At 45.5% G+C, this 21,588-nt stretch overlaps 1 protein-coding gene across 2 annotated transcripts; it reads left to right on the plus strand.

The window, feature by feature from the left end:
* The first annotated feature begins 59 nt into the window (after window positions 1-59).
* On the plus strand, window positions 60-20,428 carry Fxr2 (FMR1 autosomal homolog 2). 2 transcript variants are annotated; one of them, XM_039085448.2, is made up of 17 exons: window positions 60-483; window positions 6,858-6,910; window positions 7,225-7,340; window positions 8,465-8,536; window positions 8,646-8,794; window positions 9,354-9,447; window positions 11,384-11,500; window positions 16,409-16,579; window positions 16,734-16,812; window positions 17,080-17,189; window positions 17,655-17,741; window positions 18,155-18,383; window positions 18,559-18,756; window positions 18,844-19,044; window positions 19,135-19,230; window positions 19,364-19,464; window positions 19,736-20,428. In XM_039085448.2, exons 1-17 carry the CDS (start codon window positions 428-430, stop codon window positions 19,829-19,831), a joined length of 2,025 nt encoding a protein of 674 aa, XP_038941376.1. In that variant the 5' UTR covers window positions 60-427; the 3' UTR covers window positions 19,832-20,428. The 2 variants fall into 2 exon arrangements, with proteins under 2 accessions (XP_038941376.1, NP_001094117.1); NM_001100647.1 differs by having other exon boundaries at window positions 384-483; window positions 7,247-7,340.
* Window positions 20,429-21,588: the final 1,160 nt, after the last annotated feature.

Consider the following 21,588-nt stretch of genomic DNA (forward strand, 5'->3'; position numbering starts at 1 on the left):
CCGCGCGCGGCGGGCGGGTGCCCTGTGCGCCTGCGCAGTAGGCGGCGGCGGCAGGGGGAGGTGGAGGCCGTGGAGCGGCAGCGGCAGCAGCGGGTCCCGGGACTGAGGCAGCAGCGGGGGCGCCGGCGGGCGGAAGCTGAGGTGACGAAGGCGGCGGCGGCGGCGGCCGTTTCCCTCACGGTGGCGGAGACCAAGGCAGCGGCGGCGGCGGACGGGGAGCGGCCCGGCCCCGGCCCCCTGCTCGTCGGCTGTAGCAGGGCCGCCGTGGGGCCGGCCCGGCTCCCGCCCCCCGCGGCTCCCCCTCCGGCTCCTCCTCCTGGGAGACGCCGGGGGCCCGGCCCGGCCCGCACTCAGGGCTCTGTTTCAGCTGCTGCCGGGGCAGTCGGAGGTGGTGGCGGCGCCATGGGCGGCCTGGCCTCTGGGGGGGATGTGGAGCCGGGACTGCCCGTCGAGGTGCGGGGCTCCAACGGGGCCTTCTACAAGGTGAGACGGCGCGTCGACCCGGGACACACTCCTTAGCCCCCTCCCCCAGCCGAGGCAGGGAAGAGTGCAGCGGGATCGAGTTTCTGGAGCTTAGTCCTGACCCTTCGAACCTTCGACCCACGTTCCCACTCGAAACCCTCCCGGGGAGATCGTGGGAGTTAACCCTCGTGCTTTTATTTTTGAGCCCGCTATTACACCTGCTTTTATCCTCAGCTGAAGGCATGAACATCAGGTCATTACTATGCGTGGATGGGAACCCTGGAGAAACCCCTTTTCTTAGCTTCTAATCGACTTTTCTTGTTTTTTAGTGTAGGAGATACTTCAGCTTTTAATCACATCTCCCCTACAGCCAAGCACATGGAGGATTCCCTTTCTTTTCCTACATGACCCCCTTGTGAAGGTCCACTGTGCCATATTAGGTCTTCGGTCTTCAGGGAGGCTTCTTTGCCTACTGGCTCTAGAACCATTTGCTCAACTTTCATCTTACATTCCTGTTCCCAGTCTGACAAGAAATGGTCAGAACCCATTTGTTACTTTAGCATCTTTGGCCTCAGGTTTTATCAGCCAGCCAGCCAGCCATTTAGTGGATTTGTTGGACAAGTCTGTCACCTACCACACCTTTATACCAAAGCCAGCTCTCCAGGGATGGATTCGTGTTTTATCTCTTTGACTCTAGATGTATTTAGGTCATTCCTATATCTTCTTGGTAAGTTTAAGCCTCACCATCTCTAAAAGGCCATCTCCACATGCTTCTGTTCTTCTGATTTCTGCTTGTTGACAGTCTTTTTGGAAAGAAAAAAGTAGCTTTCAGAATTGCTTATTTCAGCTTTTTCTTTGTCCAAGATTTGATTCCTGTGAACTTTTTTGAGGGGTGTGGTTGGGACAAGATTCCCTGGCTGGACTTGAACTCTTCTGTACTCCTTCCTCAGCCTAGGGTTACAGTTCTGGGATTATAGATTGAGCCACCATGCCAGACCAGAACTTTTGTTTTTTCTTTCTATCCATTATCCACCCCATCTTCTGTATCTGAGTCCATTCTGGATCCCCTTCACCCCTAATTTAGATTCAGACTGATTCTTCTCACCCCTCAGGTATTTTCTTCATCTGATCTTGTGGGGTTCTGAACCTCTTCTGCATTTTTTTGGATGGAATTGTCCTGGAAATTTTGGTTCCTCTCTTACTCCTTTCATTCTGGAGAAGAAGAATTTTCATAGCATTAGATGGGAGATGAGATTCCTTTTTCCTTCATGTTTCTTCTGGTTGTCTGTCCCCCTACCCTAGTAGAACTTTCTACTTTCTCATGCCCTTGGAAATAACTTTGACTACTATGAAATTGTATCTTTTTGTAGCTGAAAAGGGACGGGTCTGCCCCGCCTCTGTAGGTGTTTCCTACCCCCACTTCAACTGACCCGTTAGTTACCCACTGTGAAGGCCATGGCAATTTCCCCTTTTCTGATCACGTTCTTCACCCAGTGCCTATGGGTACACATATCTCCTAGCTTTAATTTAGCCTCTCAATTAAGTCTTGGTACTTTTGTACTCCTGTGGATCCTCATTGAGGTCCACCTATCTATCCTTTGTATAGCTGAAGAAGGTTCCCTGTCACTTTCCTAACTCTTGGTACTTTTTTTCTTACTAGAAGAATGTCTTTGTAACATTTCTGTTTTCTGTAGCAAAAGTCTCTTAATTCCTTTTGGGCTCTGATGGGGCTCTGGGGCTCCTTTCCCCCACATTTGTATTACCTTTGTTAAAAGTGTCCTCAGGCTGGGTATGGTGGTGCCTACTCTAATCCTAGGACTTGGAAGACTGAAGTAGGATTGTTGAAGTTCAAAACTAGTGTGGAGAATGAAATCAGACTGAAAAAACAACCCAAACAAAACCAAAAAGTACTCTATAAGTTGTTAGTTCTATTTTTCTTGATATGTTAGCCTTCATCTGTATCTTTCTCACCCCAAAATGTTAAATTCCAAGAAAAGTGAGATATGTATATATATATCTATATATATATCTATATCATATTTTTCTTTTCCTTTTTTTTTTTTTTTTTTTTTCTTTGCTTTGATTTTTGGGGACAGGATTTCTCTTTGTAGCTTTGGCTGCCCTGAACTCAAACTCACTGAGATAGGTTTGCCTTTGTTGAGTGCTGGGATTAAAAGCAGCATCCACAACCACTCCTAGTTTGAAAAGTGATTCTTCAATTGAGTGTGAGATCAAGATAAGATATTTGCTTTTGGTTTAAGGAAGCATGGAAGCCATGCGCAGCTGGGACATGGGACAGATCAGTGCTCAGTTCAAATTAACTGTATGAAGTGGTTGCAAAGGGACATGTTTTCTGTTACACATATGGGTAGCAAACAGAAAGTCTCTTTTGACTTTTGTCATTTTATCCTATGGGCCTATGGGCCATAGCAGTGATAGATTTGAGTGAAGCAGAGACAGGATTCTTTGATAGTATAGAGTTAACAGTTGAATAAAAGCCAAATAACATAGATTTTGTGTTCTGGCCACTTCACTTTCTGCTCCATGACTGAGTAAAAGGCAATTCCCTAAAATTAGACTAATCCTTTTTAAACTCAGTGTACACTGTAGATACTTGCGTATTCCAAGTTGATTAATATTCATGACTCAGCAAACTTTGATGTGAGTAAGGGAGTATTAACTGTCTTTTAGATCTTTTTAAGTTTGGGGAGATCCCTTTCTCCTTTCAAAAAACTGTGTTTTACTTTGATTTTTTTCCTAGGGCCTATAGATACCAGATCTGAGGTCTAAGTTATTTTAGAACTATCCTCTCAAACTTTCCTTTTCTGTCAGGATGATATGTTTTGTTTTAAGGTGAGTTTCAGGTGGCTTGGGCTTTTAGCTGGGGATGACCTTGAACTCCTGGTTTTACTGGCTTCATTTCCCAAGTGCTGGGATTACAGGTACACACCACCAACCCCAACTTCATAGTGTGTTTTAATTCTTTTTTGTCTGTGTTTTTGGGAGGAAGTTTTATAATAGTTCAAGCTCGAGCTTATGATTCTCCTAGCTCTTCCTCCTACTGACTAGAATTTTATGGGTCTGTGCCATCTCACCTGGCATTACTTTCATTCTTTAAGTTGTCCTTTTTTCACATGAAATCCATATTCACTTTCTGCTGTAGTCAATCTTATTTTCTGTACCTTGTCTGGGTTTCTTTTTCTTCTGAGACAGAATTTCCTCTGTGTGACTTCTCTGGAAGTCACTCTAGGTTAGGCTGGCCTTGGAAGGTGTGGGCCACCACCACCCTATAAGACGGGTCTTGCTGTGTGTACCTGGAGCCTGTTTTGTTGACCATGCTAAGCATGAACTTGAGGTCTCTCATCGTAGCCTTCCACATGCTAGGCAAGTATCCTTCCACTGAAGTGCTCCAGGCAGCCCACTTCCAGTCTCTTCCTTCTTTTTTCCTTCCCCTTTCTCCCTTTTTCATCTTTTTTTTTAAGATTTATTCATTTATTATATATAAGTACACTGTAGCTGTTTTCAGATACACCAGAAGAGGGCGTCAGATCTCTTTACAGATGGTTGTGAGCCACCATGTGGTTGCTGGGAATTGAACTCAGGACCTCTGGAAGAGTAGTCGGGTGCTCTTAACCACTGAGCCATCTCTCCAGCCCTCCCTTTTTCATTTTTAAAAACATTTCTCCCCATATGGAAACAGGATTTTTATACTTTGATAGCTCAGGCTGGTCTGTATCTTAGCATATAGCCTAAGCTGACCTCCAATTCTCAGATCCTCCTGCCTCAGGCTCCCACTAAACAGCCAAAGTAGGTTGTATCTGGAGCAAAATTCAGGTTTAGATTTTCCCATTATAAGGAAAGAATAGGTTGGGGATTTAGCTCAGTGGTAGAGCGCTTGCCTAGGAAGCGCAAGGCCCTGGGTTCGGTCCCCAGCTCCAAAAAAAAAAAAAAAAAAAAGAAAGAATAGTATAGCAAGTGGTGATTGGGTGATTGACCAGATCTATGAGGTGGGAGTTGTGTATTCTCCAGAACATTATTGGTACATTTTCTCCTAAGTTCTGCTACTATCCTAGTTATTGTGCTCAGGGTTGGTCCTTGAATACTGTTAGCCTTTTGAAGCATCTGGCTTTCTTACTGCTTTTGATGTTGTGGATTGAATCAGGGCTTTATACTTGCTGGACACACCACCACACTGAACTATATGTTCCACCCGAAACTACCGTGTTTGTCTGTCTGTCTGTCTATCTATCTATCTACCTATCTATCTAGTGTATCTAGTCTTTTTCAGGATAGGGTTTCTCAGTAGCCCTGGCCATCCTAGAACTCACTCTGTAGACCAGACTGGCTTGGTTAGAGATCTGCTTGCCTCTACCTCTGAGTGTTGGGATTAAAGGTGTGGGACACCACCATGTGCCAAACCTACCTACCTTCCTTCCTTCTCTTTTCTTTCTTTCATTCTTTCTTCCTCTCTTTCCATCTATCCATCCATCCTGGGTAGCCTGAACTTGTGATATAGACTGGTCTCAAATTTAAAAAGATTCATCTGGGGGTTGGGGATTTGGCTCAGTGGTAGAGCGCTTGCCTAGCAACCGCAAGGCCCTGGGTTCGGTCCCCAGCTCCGAAAAAAAGAAAAAAAAAAGAAAAAGAAAAAAAAAAAAAGAAAGAAAAAAGATTCATCTGCCCCTATTCTCAAATCCTGGGACTAAGAACTCTCTAAACTGTCTCCATTTTTATCAAAAAACAAAACAAAAAAATCCCAGAAAGTACAAACTGATGTTTAGTAATCAAAAGCAACTTTGGGACTGGGAATGTAATGCAGTTAATAAAGCATGCATAAAACATATCTAAATGGAAAATAGAAATCTTGGGCCAGGGTAAAGGTATCTGCTATCAAGCCCATAGGCCTGAGTTTGATCCCAAGACCCACACGGTGGAAGAGAGCCTACTTTAATAGGCTGTCCTCTGACATCCACTCACGTGGGAAAAGCATGCATGTGTTCACACACACATACCCATATACAGTGTAACTTGAAACACAGAAGGGGGCTGAGGAGATGGTTCAGCATTGACTGCCCTTCCAGACCACCCAGGTTCAATTTCCACACCCACATGACGGCTCACAATTGTTCGTAACTCCAAAATCTGACATCCTCAAATACACACATGCAGGCAAAACACCACTGCACGAATGAGTGAAGGAACAAACAAATATTTTCTTAAAAACAAAACAAAACAAAACACTATCGATCCCCAGCTCCGAAAAAAAGAAAAAAGAGAAAAAGAAGAAGAAAAAAAACAAAAACACTAATACATTTTTTAGAAGACATAGGAGAAAACTTGTGGCTTTGGATTCCAACATCTTAGCCATGAAACCAGAGCATACTTTGTAAAATGATGATGATGAGGAAGAGGAAGAGGAGGAGGAGGAATTGGACTTTGTCAAAATTAGAAATCTGTGTGGAAAAATAGGGAGAGAAGACAGCTGAAACTGTAGGTTGAATATTCAGTTTAGGCCTTCTTAGGAAAGAGAAAGTTAACTATTCAATGATTCCTATTGTCATGATCTCAAGATTGAGGGCAGAACTATGACATCTTTTTTTTTCTGGAGCTGAGGACCGAACCCAGGGCCTTGCACTTGCTAGGCAAGGGCTCTACCACTGAGCTAAATCCCCAACTCCCTATGACATCTTTTAAATTGTAGCTTTCTTTTATAAACTGATTATTTTGAACTTCTCCAGTGTGTCCTAGTTAGTCTCCAAGGTCTCAGGCCTTTGGGTACTAAGTCTTCCAGGTCTCTAGGGATTAGACCCTTCTCCCTCTCGGCAGTCCTGATCTCTTCTAGGTGTTCTAGTGCAGTCCTTCACTGTTTTATGGGATATTCCTGGCCTTGCTGAGAGTTGCTAGTGACTTAATTGAACTCTGGCAAGTTGCTTAGCTTTCCTGGAGCAGACAGGGAGGTAATGGGCCCCAGTAGACGACCAGATTCTGGGCTGTTCTGGTGCAGGTTTTACTTTGAGCCTATTCCACGTTCTTTCTAGATTCTGTCCATATCATTTCCTTTCTCGTTATTTACATTCTTTTCCATAACAGTCTTTCTGGCTGTGTTTAGTCTGCTCATATCTCCAGCTAAAACTCTTTGTTGTTGTTGTTGTTGTTTTTTTTTTTTTTTTTTCTTTTCTTTTTTTTCGGAGCTGGGGACCAAACCCAGGGCCTTGTGCTTGCTAGGTAAGCGCTCTACCACTGAGCTAAATCCCCAACCCCCTCTTTTTGTTGTTGTTGTTTTTCCTTTAAAACTCTCTTTAAAACTCTTTTAAAGGTTTCTGATATTTCTTTCCTGATGGCTAATGTAGTGATAAAAATGTATTTTCATTTATGTTTTTAAAATTTTTTCCTAGGGCTTTGTTAAGGATGTCCATGAAGACTCTGTCACTATCTTCTTTGAAAACAAGTAAGACCTTGGAATAGACAAGTTCACTGGGTCCTGAAAGGAGGGTGAAAAAGTAGACTGCTAAGTTATGAGGCCTGCAATTGGTAGCAGAGAGCTGAGGATTTGGACCACGATTCCAAGGCAGGAAGAAGGAAAAGAGAGAGAGCAAATAGCTTGATGGGAGTTTTGGTCACTTGATAGTTTGTAGCAAGGGATAAAAGACCACTGTGGAACAGGGTCTGCTGTTTTGGCTCTTTACTGGGAAGAATAAAAGTGGTCTAGGCAAGGGAGCAGCCCTCTTGTGAAGAAGTGGACAATCACATCAATCTGAATAGCTTTCATGTCACTGTCTTGTAGCTGGCAGAGTGAGAGACAGATTCCCTTTGGGGATGTCCGACTACCACCTCCAGCTGACTACAATAAGGAGATCACAGAAGGAGATGAAGTAGAGGTAAGGACTATGAGGGTCTCCTTTTCAGTGTTAGTTTGCTTTATTAGGAGTCTTAGTTTTGTACTTACTCATTTTGTTCTTTCCTTTTCTGAACCACCATATCTAGTCATATAGTCAATGTAGTAAAATATACATCAGTGCCTTTCCATCTTGGCTATAACCTGAGGGCACCACCTAAAATGGGGTCTGCTTCATTTGCGATAAATCCACTTAAAATCTAGCTCCTACAGTTCATATATATGTGCTTGCATGCGTATGTACAAGAGAGAAAGAGAGACAGACAGACAGAAATTCCTGGGGATTAAAGCCCAGGTCTTGGGCATGTGAGGCAAGCATTGTACCACTGAAATGTATCCCCAATTCCGGTTTCAATACTTGGAAGCCTGGGGGAGGAGAATCACTTAAGCCCAAAAGTTTGTGATATTCTAGTAAATGTAGTGAGATCTCCGTATCTATCTACCTACCCCCCCCCCCCCAAGATTTATGCATGAGTACAGTGTCGATGTCTTCAGACACATCAGAAGACGGCATCAGATCCCATTCCAGATGGTTGTGAGCCACCGTGTGGTTGCTGGGAATTGAACTTGGGACCTCTGGAAGAGCAATTAATGCTCTTACCCACTGAGCCATCTCTCCAGCCCGAGATCTCCTCCATCTCTATCTTTTTTCCTTAGTGTGAATTATTTTCCTTTTTTTTTTTTTTTTTTTTTTTTCTTTTTTTTTTTCGGAGCTGGGGACCGAACCCAGGGCCTTGTGCTTGCTAGGCAAGCGCTCTACCACTGAGCTAAATCCCCAGCCCCGTAGTGTGAATTATTTTGTGTGTATGTGTCTGTGTTTGAGGGCCATGAGTGTGCCACAGCTCATGATTGGTAATCATGACCACCATGAGGTCTGGGACTTGAACTTGGGTCATGGTGCTTGGAGAGCTCTTGCCCACTGAGCAAAAAAAAAAAAAGAAAAGAAACAAAACTCAGTGACCCCATACTCTCAGTATCTCCTTACTCATTTCCTTTTTGTGGGTTCAGGAATGCTTCTCAGGTATCTGGATGCTTTCTCCAATTCTTGACACTATCCAATTCTGGATAGTCTTCAATGCCATTCCCTTTTATTTTTAACTTTTTCAGGTCTATTCGAGAGCCAATGAACAGGAACCTTGTGGTTGGTGGCTGGCCCGGGTGCGGATGATGAAGGGAGATGTGAGTGACCGAAGCCTTTTGAGGGGGGAGTTCCTGAAACTCTTCTTTTGTTCATGAAAGGTAGCGGGTGGATACTCAGGTCATACACATTCTCTTTCCTTTCCACCAGTTCTATGTCATTGAGTATGCTGCCTGTGATGCTACCTACAATGAGATTGTCACTCTGGAGCGACTTCGGCCAGTCAATCCCAATCCCCTTGCAACCAAAGGCAGCTTCTTCAAGGTTACCATGGCTGTGCCTGAGGATCTTAGAGAGGCGTGAGTGTTGGCGAAGTTGGGAATTGGAGACTCTCTACAGTGCCAGCCACTGTCCTCATTTCCCCCAGGCCTCCCACTCTACTCTGCTTTGCTCATCCCCTGGCCCAATGAGGACAGTTTTGCATGATAGGCCCACAGTCCTTCCACTTTTCATCTTTCTTTGTCTCTCTGTTTGTCTGTCTTTTGTTTGTTTTGAGATGGCCTCACTACATGCTCTGGTTGGCCTAAAACTGTGTAAACCAGGCTGGCCTGGCAGTCACAGAGATCCACCTACCTGTGCCTCCCAAGTGCTCTGCACCACTGTGCCTTCCTGTCATTATTTTAAGAAATAATTTTCTTTTCTTTCTTTCTTTCATTTTTTTTTTTTTTTTTTTCCTGGAGCTGGGGACCAAACCCAGGGCCTTGCACTTGCTAGGCAAGCGCGCTACCTCTGAGTTAAATCTCCAACCCCAAGAAATAATTTTCTTAAGCCCTGTGTTTTTCAGCAGGGGTTCTGCCTCTCGTCTCCTTCCTGAGCTGCTTACTGCCCTGTCCTGAGCACTTTACTTTTTATCTGCAGCTGCTCCAATGAAAATGTCCATAAAGAGTTCAAGAAAGCACTGGGAGCCAACTGCATCTTCCTCAACATCACAGACAGTGAGCTCTTCATTCTGGTGAGTTCTCAGACGTGAGTTAACATAGACCTCGGCAACAGTCTTTCCTTTTTCCTATTTAAACTTTGAGGAAAGTTGATGTGTGGCTTTTGCTCCTGCTGGACTATGTTCACGCCTACTTTATTGCTTCTGACCCTTCTGGAACCGTAGCCTTGCCTTTCCTTAATTTACCTTATGTATGACTTTTTTCTTTTCTTTTCTTTTCTTTTCTTTTCTTTTCTTTTCTTTCCTTCAGAGCTGGGGACCGAACCCAGGGCCTTGCGCTTGCTAGGCAAGCGCTCTACCACTGAGCTAAATCCCCAACCCTTATGTATGACTTTTAATTTATTCCTTTTCCTTTTTTTTCTTATGCTAGAGATTAAACCATGATTTTCACACACCTATATGCTCTAGACAGGTGCCCTGTCATTTAGGTGTTGTTGCCCAGGCCTTGGATATATCGGGATATGTGTGTATATACATATTTGCATGTGTCTGGGTTGGAAACCCTAAAGTGTTGGTTTCACAATACACATTACAAGGCAGTGTATCTTCACCTACCCAGGGCTAGCCAGCTCTTGGGGATCCCTGTCCCCGCCTTCTCCATGCATCTCATAACCACTGCTAATTCCAGGTCCAGAGCACTGGACACCCTCTTCTGGTCTTTGCACTTAGGTGCACATAGCATATTCACACACAAAGAGATGTACATAAATAAATCTTTTTTTTTCTTTTTGTCGTTGGGTTTTTGTTATTTTGTTTTTTGTTTTTGAGACAAGATCTTACTATGTAGTTTTGGTTGTCCTGGACCTCAAACTCAAAAGATCCACTTGCCTCTACATTCCAAGGGCTGAGATTGAAGGCATGCACAACTACCTGTCTGCCTGCTATAAATGTTTAAAAATGAAAACAACAAACTCATCTTTACTTGCTTCTTATTGTCAAATGACTTCTGTCTGTCAGTATTTAGCTATTCAGTTTCTATGTGACTAACAATGGTTTTCACGTAGCCTACCTCATTTCTTTTATGTTTCCTTTTTTTTTTCTTCTTCTTCTTCTTTTTTCCCTTTTCTTTTTTTTCGGAGCTGGGGACCGAACCCAAGGCCTTGTGCTTGCTAGGCAAGCGCTCTACCACTGAGCTAAATCCCCAACCCCTTATGTTTCCTTTGAGACAAGTTTACTCTTCTTGTTTACTCTTGGCTGGCCTGTTACTCACTAAAGCTGCCCTTGAGTTTGTGACACTTTTCCTGCTTTACCTTCCCTAGTTTTGAGGTAGGCATGACCACCTTTTTTTCCCCTTTTTTCTATTTTTCCTTTTAAGAATATATACATCATTTTCTGTAGGTCAGAAGAGGTCACCAGATGTCATAGGTTGAACTCAGGACCTCTGGAAGAGCAGTCAGTGCTCTTAACCACTGAGCCATCCCTTCAGCCCATGCTACCACCTTATTTTAAACTTCATTTCTTGCCAGGTGGTGATGGTGTACGCCTTTAATCCCAACACTCAGGAAGCAGGCAGAGGCAGGCGGATCTCTGTGAGTTCAAGGCCAGCCTGGTCTACAGAGAGTTCCAGGACAGCCACGGCTACACAGGGAAAACCCTGTCTTGAAAAACAAACAAAAATCCAACTTCATTTCTTGACACCTGCCCTTTTTCAGGGACTCTGACATTCTGATGCCAAGTCCCTAATGCTTCCCTGGTGTGTATTTTGCTTTTTTTTTTTTTTTTTTTTTATTTTATGTGTGTTGCTGGTTTGCCTAGATGTGTGTCTGCGTGAGGGTGTCCGATCTCTTGGAATTGAAGTTACAGACAAGTGAACTGCCATGTAGGTGCTTAGAATTGCACCTAGCTCCTCTGCCAAAGCAGTCAGTTCTCTTAACCTCTAAGCCACTTGTCTTAGGGTTCCGTCTCTGAGCCATGTATTTTGCTTTTATACATCCTGTTCATCATTCCTCAGTCAACCACAGAAGCCCCTGTGAAGAGGGCATCTTTGCTGGGTGACATGCATTTCCGAAGCCTTCGTACCAAATTGCTGCTCATGTCCCGCAATGAAGAAGCTACTAAGCACCTAGAGGTAAGTTTTGGCTGCTGTTTCTCATAATAATAATAATAAAATGTTCTTTCCTTTTTCTTTTCCTTTTGTTTTTGAAACACATACACAAAAGCTGCTAGGCCATTAATCCTATTTTATCTCATAATTTTCAGAGGACAGTATTCTATCATGGTTTTGGTATGGTTTTAAAAAGTTTGATTTTGTTTCTGTTGTAGGTTTTTGTTTTTGAGAGATTCTCTGTATAGCCCTGACTGTCCTAGAACTCAAAAGAAATCCACATGTCTCTGACCCTGGAGTGCTGAGATTAATGGCATGTACTACCACTGCCCAGCAATGTTGCTTTGTAACAGGGTCTCACTGGTCTCCTGGCCTAGAATTCTTAGTGTTTTACTGCTGAGAACAGACACCATGACCAAAACAACTCATACAAGGACAAAATTTAACTGGGGCTGGCTTCCAGGTTTAGAGGTTCAGTCCATTATCATCAAGGCTGGAACATGGCAGTGTCCAGGCAGACATGGTGCAGGGGGAGCTGAGAGTTCATCTTCATCTGAAGGCTGCTAGTGGAGGGAAGACTGGCTTTCAGGCAGCTAGGAAGAAGCCCACGACATACCCCACTCCAAGCAAGACTACACTTCTTTTTTTTTTTGGTTCTTTTTTTCGGAGCTGGGGACCGAACCCAGGGCCTTGCGCTTCCTAGGTAAGCGCTCTACCACTGAGCTAAATCCCCAGCCCCAAGACTACACTTCTAAAAAATTTTTTTTTTTCCCTAGAGCTGGGGACCAAACCCAGGGCCTTGTGCTTGCTAAGCAAGTGCTCTACCACGCTAAATCCCCAACCCCAAGGCTACACTCCTAATAGGGTGGCCACTCCCTGCCAGAGCATATACAAACTGTCACATTTCCACTCCCTGGCCCCATAGGCTTGTTCAAACACATGAGTCTTTGGGGGTCATACCTACACATAGCATAATAAAAGATACATTTAGGGGGTTGGGGATTTAGCTCAGTGGTAGAGCGCTTGCCTAGCAAGCGCAAGGCCCTGAGTTCAGTCCCCACCTCCGAAAAAAAAAATACATTTAGTCCAACTTCCAAAGTCCCCATAGTCTATAGCAGTCTCAACAGTGTTAAAAGTCCAAAGTTCAAGGTCTCTTCTGAGATTTATCCACTCACTTAACCTTAATCCCCAAAGAAAGACTGGAAATGAGCCAGGCAAACTCCAAACCCTGCATCTCCATGTCTGATCTCAATGTGGTCTTCAGATCTCCAACTCCTTTTCATCTTTGTTGACTGCAACAAACTTCTTTCTCCTGGGCTGGTTCCATTCCCTGTTAGCAGCTTTCCTCAGCAGATAGCCCATGGCTCTGGCTCTCTAACGCCCCATCCATTACCAAGTACAGCTTTGAGGTACAACCTTGGCTATCTCTAGAATATAGCTTCTTTGTGCTCTCAGAAAACACTCCCCAGAAGATTTCACCTCAGTGATGCTGGTCTCCTTCCTATCTATCTATCTATCTATCTATCTATCTATCTATCTATCTCTATCTATCCATTCATTCACTCACTCACTCACTCATTCATTCAAAGTACACTGTAGCTAGGTAGCTTGCTTGCTTCTTTCTTTCTCTTTCTTTCAAGTACACTGTAGCTGTCTTCAGACACGCCAGAAGAGGGCATCAGATCCCATTACAGATGGTTGTGAGCCACCATGTGGCTGCTGGGAATTGAACTCAGGACCTCTGGAAGAATAGCTAATGCTCTTTTTTTTTTTTTTTTTTTTTTGGAGCTGGGGACCGAACCCAGGGCCTTGCGCTTCCAAGGTAAGCGCTCTACCACTGAGCTAAATCCCCAGCCCACTAATGCTCTTAACCATTGAGCCATCTCTCCGGCCTAGTGCTGGTCTCTTCTTAGTCACCTCTAATTTCTTAGTTCTAGCTAACCAGCATCAATTTCCCAGTAGTTTCCTCTTGACTACAAAGCCAGATACATATGACTGAAGTTGCCAAAGTTCTGCTGCTTGCTGGGGCTGAAACATGGCCCCCTTGTTCTGTTACATCATCACCATCACCAGCTTTTGGTTTTCTAACTTCTTTTTTTTTTTTTTTTTTTTAAGATTTATTTATTATATATATAAGTACACTGTAGCTGTCTTCAGACACACCAGTAGAGGGCATCTGATCCCATTACAGATGGTTGTGAGCCACCATGTGGTTGCAGGGATTTGAATTCAGGACCTCTGGAAGAGTAGTCAGTGCTCTTAACCACTGAGCCATCTCTCCAGCCCAGGAACTTGCTCTGTAGATTGATCTTGAACTCAGATCTCCTGGGATTAAAGGCGTGTACCACCATGCCTGAACCTAAACTTAGCTGGGGTGGGATCTTGTCCCAAGGTCACCCACTCCCTTAATTCAGTTTAATATCTGAGAACGCAGGATTCAGCTTCATTTCACTTTCTGGTGCCTCTTTAATACTTGAACCATTTATATTTTTCCTTTCTCAGCTTGCTATGGCTTGTTTAAAATGCTCTTCATGAAACTTAGCCAGAGAAGTCTATGATGGGAGTTTCTGAGATTGTCAACGAAATTAATCTGATTCTCTTCACCTAAGCCTCATTAAGGCCTTTCAAAGGCAATAAGTAGCCACATTCTTTGCTAAAGTACCATAAAACAAGTCTCTAGGGCATATATGAAAATTCTCCACTGAAACCTCTTAGTTTCAGCCCAATTCAAATCACTCTCAGTAATAAAGTCTTCCATATTCCTACTAGGATAGCCCATTAAACCCTATATAAAGCATTGTACTGCTTTCCAAATCCAAAGTCCCCAAATCCACGTTCTTCCAAACAAAAGCATGGTCAGGCCTATCATAGCAATAGCCCAGTCCTTGGTACCATCTTATGTCTTTTTTTTTTTTTCTTTTCTTTTTTTTTCTTTTTTCTTTTTTTAAGATTTTTATTTATTTTATGTACGTGAGTACACTGTAGAGTGATTACACTGTAGCTGTCTTCAGACACACCAGAAGAAGGTTTCGGATACCATTACAGATGGTTGTGAGCCACCATGTGGTTGCTGGGAATTGAACTCAGGACCTCTGGAAGAGCAGTCGGAACTCTTAACCACTGAGCCATCTCTCCAGGCCCCCCCTCCCCAACTTATGTCTTTTTTTTTTTTTTTCCCGGAGCTGGGGATCGACCAACTTATGTCTTAATTAGGGTTTTACTGCTGTGGACAGACACCATGACCAAGACAACTCTTATAAGGACAACATTTAATTGGGGCTGGCTTACAGGTTTAGACTCAGTCCATTATCATTAAGGCCAGAGCATGGTGCAGGAGGAGCTGAGAGTTCTACATGTTCATCTGAAGGCTGCTAGCAGAATACTGACTTCAGGCAGCTAGGATGAGGGTATTAAAGCCTATGCCCACAGTGACACACCTACTCCAACAAGGCTACACTTCCTAATAGTGCCACTCCCTGGCCCAAGCATATATAAACCATTGAGGGTAGCCTCAAACTCAAAGGAGTTGCCTGGCTCTGCTTCTCAAATGCAGGCATGGACCGTCTTGCCTGGCTGCCTTTTACTTTTTTTTTTTTTAAAGATTTATTCATTTATTATATATAAGTACACTGTAGCTGTCTTCAGATACACCAGAAGAGGGCATCGGATCTCTTTACAGATGGTTGTGAGCCACCATGTGGTTGCTGGGAATCGAACTCAGGACCTCTGGAAGAGTAGTCGGGTGCTCTTAACCGCTGAGCCATCTCTCCAGCCCCTTTTACTTTTTTTTTATTTCTTCCTCGTTTCACTTTTCTGAGTGTGCCTTGGCTGTCCTGAAACACCAATCCAACTGTCTCTGCCTCCAGAATGCTGGAGTCAAAGGCATGTGCCACACCACTGGCTGGTTTTGTTTTAAGATAGACTTGCTTCAGACGTCAAACGTTTTGTTTAAGATCTAAGAATCTTAGTCTTTTTTTTTTTTTTTTTTTTCTTTCGGAGCTGGGGACCGAACCCAGGGCCTTGTGGTTGCTAGGCAAGTGCTCTACTACTGAGCTAAATCCCCAACCCCGTCAAACTTTTTTTATGTAGCCAAAAGTGACATTTAATTTTTGATCCTTTTGCCTCCCTCCATCATCCTGGTGTTGGAATTGCAGGTGTGGCTACTACATCTGCTTTTTTGTATTGCTGAAGATCTTACCCAGATCTTCCTGCATGCTGAGCAAACATTCTTTTTTTTTTTTTTTTTTTTTTTTCGGAGCTGAGGACCGAACCCAGGGCCTTGAGCTTGCTAAGCAAGTGCTCTACCACTGAGCTAAATCCCCAACCCCCTGAGCAAACATTCTATCTGCTGAACTACATTCGTAGCCCACAAGTTGTTTTCCCCCCACTCCGGGCCCAGGATGGAGCAGAGGCTGTTGCTTGCTAGGCAAGTGTCCCTCTATTGAGCCTGGAGCATGTAGTTCTTGAACACGATGTACATTCATGCAGGAAAACATGCATGTACATAACCACTTTGATGTCACCTCTGTCTAACCCTCTTGCTAGTCTTTTTTTTTTTTTTAAGCAGAATAAACTGAAAAGAGAACTCCTGAGAGTGGGAAGGGCTCAGAAGAGGAATCATTTTTACTAATTGGAGAGTTAGTAGGCCAGCTGTAAGGACTTGTCAGATGGTAGACCATAGGCACAGTGTGTGTCTTGTTAAGGATGTTCAACTGCCCTCATTACAGTCCTCACTGCCCACAAGCCCTAGCATTTAAAGGTACCTGAAGTTTCCAGGGAGGTCTTAGTGGCTAAGCAGACTACTGGTGGTTCTGGTTTTCTTCCATAATATTTTTCCCCTCAACACATTTAAACTATACAAAAGATTAGGTACCTGGGACATGTGTTCTGAGATTTCACCACCAGGATCTCAACAGTGCCTTTTTGTTTCAGACAAGTAAGCAATTGGCAGCAGCATTCCAAGAGGAGTTTACAGTTCGAGAGGACCTGATGGGTCTGGCAATTGGGACTCACGGTGCCAACATCCAGCAGGCTCGAAAAGTGCCAGGAGTGACTGCCATTGAGTTGGGTGAAGAGACCTGCACTTTCCGAATCTATGGGGAGGTCAGCAAAAGATTGGACTATTGGGGTCCTTTGGGGAGCAGAGGGGATCGAGGCTAAGGTGGAAAGCAAATCTGACGTTATGGTGACCTTCCTGCCTGACTTTGGTGACAGCAGGGGAGATCCAGATTCTGTTTCTAGTTTACTCTTTCTATAGACGCCAGAGGCATGCAGACAGGCTCGAAGCTACCTTGAATTTTCTGAGGACTCTGTACAAGTGCCCAGGAACCTGGTTGGTGAGTTTGAGAGTGTGTATAAAAGGAATAAAGTTAGTGCCCAGATGGCAGAGTTTTGAAAACAGTTTTGGCCATGTAACTAGGATTGATGTCACTTTGGATGTAAAGACAGAATAAATAGTCTGACATGCCAATGAGAAAGGGGATAATAGTAGGGTTTGTAGCATTTCTGTCCTGTGGAAAGTCTGAGATTCCTAGAATCAGGAGAATGAATTATGTGCATATGTAGAGAAATTAGGAAGCCTAATTCCTTCTTTCTCCATTTAGGCAAAGTGATTGGAAAGAACGGGAAAGTGATTCAGGAGATCGTGGATAAGTCTGGTGTGGTGCGGGTTCGTGTGGAAGGTGATAACGACAAGAAGAACCCCAGGGAGGAGGTACTGTTTGGTGGGGGCTGGGAACTGGCGGAGCATGGGACACAGGACCTTTTGTTTGCCCAGTATACTGTGATCCTGTCCTTCTGAGGGGTGGGCTTAGCATTTCAGTCATTTTCTTTTGGATTCTCTTCTTTTTTTGAACAGGGCTCATTCGGTAGCCCTGGCTTGCCTGGAACTTACTCTGTGAACTAGGCTAGCCTTAAACTCAGTTCATGGAGAACTGCCCATCTCTGCCTCCCCAGTGTTGGGACTAAAAATGTGTGTCACCATGCCTGGCTTTATTTAGTGGGATGGGGAGGGTGGCATTTTTGAGGCAGTCTAATGTGGCTTAGGTTGGGCTTGAACTTTACTCACTGAGTAGTAGCTGAGGGTGGCTTTATGTTGTGCTGTTACTACTTGTTTCCCAAGTGCTAAGATTATGTGTGCCGTCGCCTGACTTAATCTTCCTGTTGGTCTTTTCTCCAGGGAATGGTTCCCTTCATATTTGTTGGCACCCGAGAGAATATCAGCAATGCCCAGGCACTGCTAGAGTATCACCTCTCCTACCTGCAGGTACCCGGACCAGAAACCTGGGAGAAGGACAAACTGGGGTGGCAGGGAAGTCATGGACTTCTAGTCCATAATCTTTGGAACTGTCCTGCCTGGTTTGTCTGTTTTTAGAACAGACCATTGGTAGATATTTTGGCTCTGGGACTGTATCCCAAATGTTCTTTTTAAGCTTATGTCTTCCTAAGCCTAAGTCTCGAAAGCTTAGCAGCACAGGACCGGGGTTGGGGATTTAGCTCAGAGGTAGAGTGCTTGCCTAACAAGCGCAAGGCCCTGAGTTCGGTCCCCAGCTCCGAAAAAAAAAAAAAAAAAAAAAAAAAAAAAGGCAGCACAGGACCATCTGATGGGGTAGAGACAGATGGAGGAAGGAGACTGTCTACTCTTAATTCTCCTATGCTGTCTTCCATCTTTCCAACCAGGAGGTTGAACAGCTTCGCTTGGAGAGACTGCAAATTGATGAACAGCTTCGGCAGATTGGGCTAGGCTTTCGCCCTCCTGGGAGTGGACGGGGTGGCAGTGGTGGTGGCAGTGACAAGGCGGGCTATACCACAGACGAGAGCTCCTCCTCTTCCCTGCACACGACCAGAACCTATGGGGGCAGCTATGGGGGCCGGGGCCGGGGCCGGAGGACTGGTGGTCCTGCCTATGGTGAGACAGCTGTGCGGGCAGTGAAGGAGGTGGGTGGGAACTTGAGGACAGCAGTGAAATGACTGACGGGGGTCCTTGTGAGTGATAGGAAGAATTCTAGTTTGGATGTGGTGGTTCAACTCCTATTACCAGCACCACACCAGTGCCTCTGAATAAGTCCTCCTGTGTTCTTCAGGCCCCAGCTCAGACCCCTCCACAGCTTCTGAGACAGAGTCAGAAAAGAGAGAGGAATCTAATCGAGCAGGACCTGGTGACAGAGATCCCCCAAGCCGTGGAGAAGAAAGCAGGAGGCGGCCAATTGGGGGCCGGGGAAGGGGACCCCCACCTGTTCCCCGGCCTACCTCAAGATACAACTCATCATCTATTAGCTCAGGTATCAGAGAGCTGGGGTCATGTATGTGGGCCCAAAGGAGGAAATTGTGGCCACCAGACTCCCCAGCGTCTTCCTTTTTTTCACCAGTGCTAAAGGATCCAGACAGCAACCCTTACAGCCTATTGGACACATCTGAACCAGAGCCTCCAGTTGATTCAGAACCTGGTGAACCTCCTCCAGCAAGTGCCCGTCGTCGCCGTTCCCGCCGCCGTCGTACTGATGAAGACAGGACTGTCATGGACGGAGGCCTGGAGTCTGACGGTCCTAACGTGACAGAGAATGGCCTGGGTGAGCAGCGAGCCTGGGGGTTCTTGGAGGCATGAGAACGAAGGAGGAATGAGAGGGTAGGTGCATGTTTGATTTTTCTTTACTCCACAGAAGATGAATCAAGACCCCAGAGACGTAATCGCAGCCGCCGCCGCCGTAATCGTGGTAACCGGACTGATGGGTCCATCAGCGGAGACCGCCAACCAGGTCAGCTGACATACAGAGTTGGAGCCTCTGGAGCTAAGATGAGATGCCTCATTCGCTGGGAAAACCAGGGTTGGATTCCGTGGGAACCATGGGGACCCCCGAGTTCTGAAGGTCTTGATCCTGTCTTTCCTAGTGACTGTGGCTGACTACATCTCACGGGCAGAGTCTCAGAGCCGCCAGCGGCCACCTCTGGAGCGCACAAAACCCTCAGAGGATTCTCTTTCAGGACAGAAGGTAGACAATCAAGATACGGCTCACCCCACTTTTTAAGTTTGGGAAAGGGACACAGAAAACTTTGCAAAGAAATATTTGAGTTGTGAATTGGCTGTTTCTAGTGGAGTTTGGGTTAAGCTGAGGGTAGAGCAGAGCCGGCACAAACAGAAAACAAAGCTAATGGGAGATTAGGGAACTGGTCTCCAGCCGTGTCTGCAGTGGGATGGAATGCCTACACCTGGTATACTCATGAAGTGCTTTCTTTTTGTTTTCCTCCTTGCTTCCTCTGTAGGGTGACTCTGTCAGCAGGCTTCCCAAGGGCCCCTCAGAGAATGGGGAGCTCTCTGCCCCATTGGAGTTGGGTAGTTTGGTGAATGGGGTTTCATAAAACCTCCAGTCCACATCCCTCCTTTCTCCATCTCGCTTGCTGCCCACCACCATGGCCCTCATGGGTCCAACTGACCTGCGCTGGAGCTGCTCTTATCTACGGGGGAGGGGGGTGGCACAGCAGCTTGGGTCCCCCCCAACCTCCAGGAGCTAGTGGAGGGGTGTGTAACAGGGTCATACCCCCTCCCTCTTGTCCACCCTACCCCCAGGGTGAGGGGAGCCTCCCCTTCCCTATCAGACTGGATGTGCCTTTATCCTCTAATGCCCCAACCTCTGAACACCCCCATTCTCCGCCTGTTGGTGGGGGTGCTCCTTGACCCACCCAGATTTGACAGTTCAGGGGGGCTCCCCTGCTATCCCTCCTCCCATCCTGTACCCCCTATTTCTGGGGCCTCATCACTGTGGAAGACGGGGATAGTGAGGGTATTTGTGGGTGGGAGGCATGGGGAAGGTTTTGGAATAGAACCAGGGGTGTGTATGAAGGGGGTTGACAAGGTCTCCCAGGGAGTTGGGAAATAACCTTGTCTGGTGGATGAGAAGGCGTATTTATTTTTCACTGTACAGTATTTAAAAAGAGAATAAAAAAAATCCAAATGGCTTTGTGTTTCCCATGTTGCCTTTGTCTCCAGTCTGGGCTGTTTGAATGTCTAGGACTGACCTGCAATGGTCCCTGGCTGTTCTATATCCTTTATTATTAGCTCCTCATTCTGTGTCAGGAAGATGAATATTCTGGGAATTGCTGCATCCTTAATTCTCCATGGCCAGAGGACTGACTGTGCTTCAGACCTTGCTGTTTCTTGCTTGGTAGAGTTGGGCCACTCCTGAGCCCTAAGTCACGGGAGGATTGGCCAGGCTCCTTGAATCAGGAGCTGTTCTTGCTAGGCGCTGAGAGTCTGAGCAGGCTATTTAATCCGATTATCTGGGGCCTGGGGCACAGGCTGGGCCTTGAGCAGAGGGGAAAATAGGGTTTCCTCACCATGGCCTCTAGAGCCCAGGAGGGTCAGATTGTATTTCTGGCCTGGTGTTGCTCTAGCTCCAGAATCCACATCACTGACCTCAGCAAAACTTTGGGGTTCTCAAGGGTAAAGAGGTAGTGACTATCCAAACTGGGGAACTCTATAGAGCTAGGTACAGTACACAGGGCTGAAGGGGAACCTTATGAGGTGCTGAATGCTTCCTCTAAGAAGCTAGGACCTTAAAATGGAGGAAAGTTGGATTTTTTTTTTTTTTTATAAAGATTTATTTTGGGGTTGGGGATTTAGCTCAGTGGTAGCGCGCTTGCCTAGCGAGCGCAAGGCCCTGGGTTCGGTCCCCAGCTCTGGGGGAAAAAAAAAAAATATTTATTTATGTGAGTACACTGTAGCTGTCTTCAGACACACCAGAAGAGGGCATCAGAGCTCATCACAGATGGTTGTGAGCCACCATGTGGTTGCTGGGATTTGAACTCAGGACCTCTGGAAGAGCAGTTAGTGCCCTTAACCGCTGCTGAGCCATCTCTCCAGCCCCGAAAGTTGGATTCTTTTTTTTTTTTTTTCTCCTTTTTTTTTTCGGAGCTGGGGACCGAACCCAGGGCCTTGCGTTTACTAGGCAAGCATTCTACCGCTGAGCTAAATCCCCAACCCCCGAAAGTTGGATTCTTAAGTATGTATTTGCTGGGCAGTGGTGGGCATACGCCTTTAATCCCAGCACTCTGGAGTCCAAGATCTCTTGAGTACTAGGTCAGCCTGGTCTACAGTGAGTTCAAGGACAGACAGGGCG

This window comes from Rattus norvegicus, chromosome 10 (genome assembly GCF_036323735.1).
Source record: "Rattus norvegicus strain BN/NHsdMcwi chromosome 10, GRCr8, whole genome shotgun sequence".
NCBI classification, from domain to species: Eukaryota; Metazoa; Chordata; class Mammalia; order Rodentia; family Muridae; genus Rattus; species Rattus norvegicus.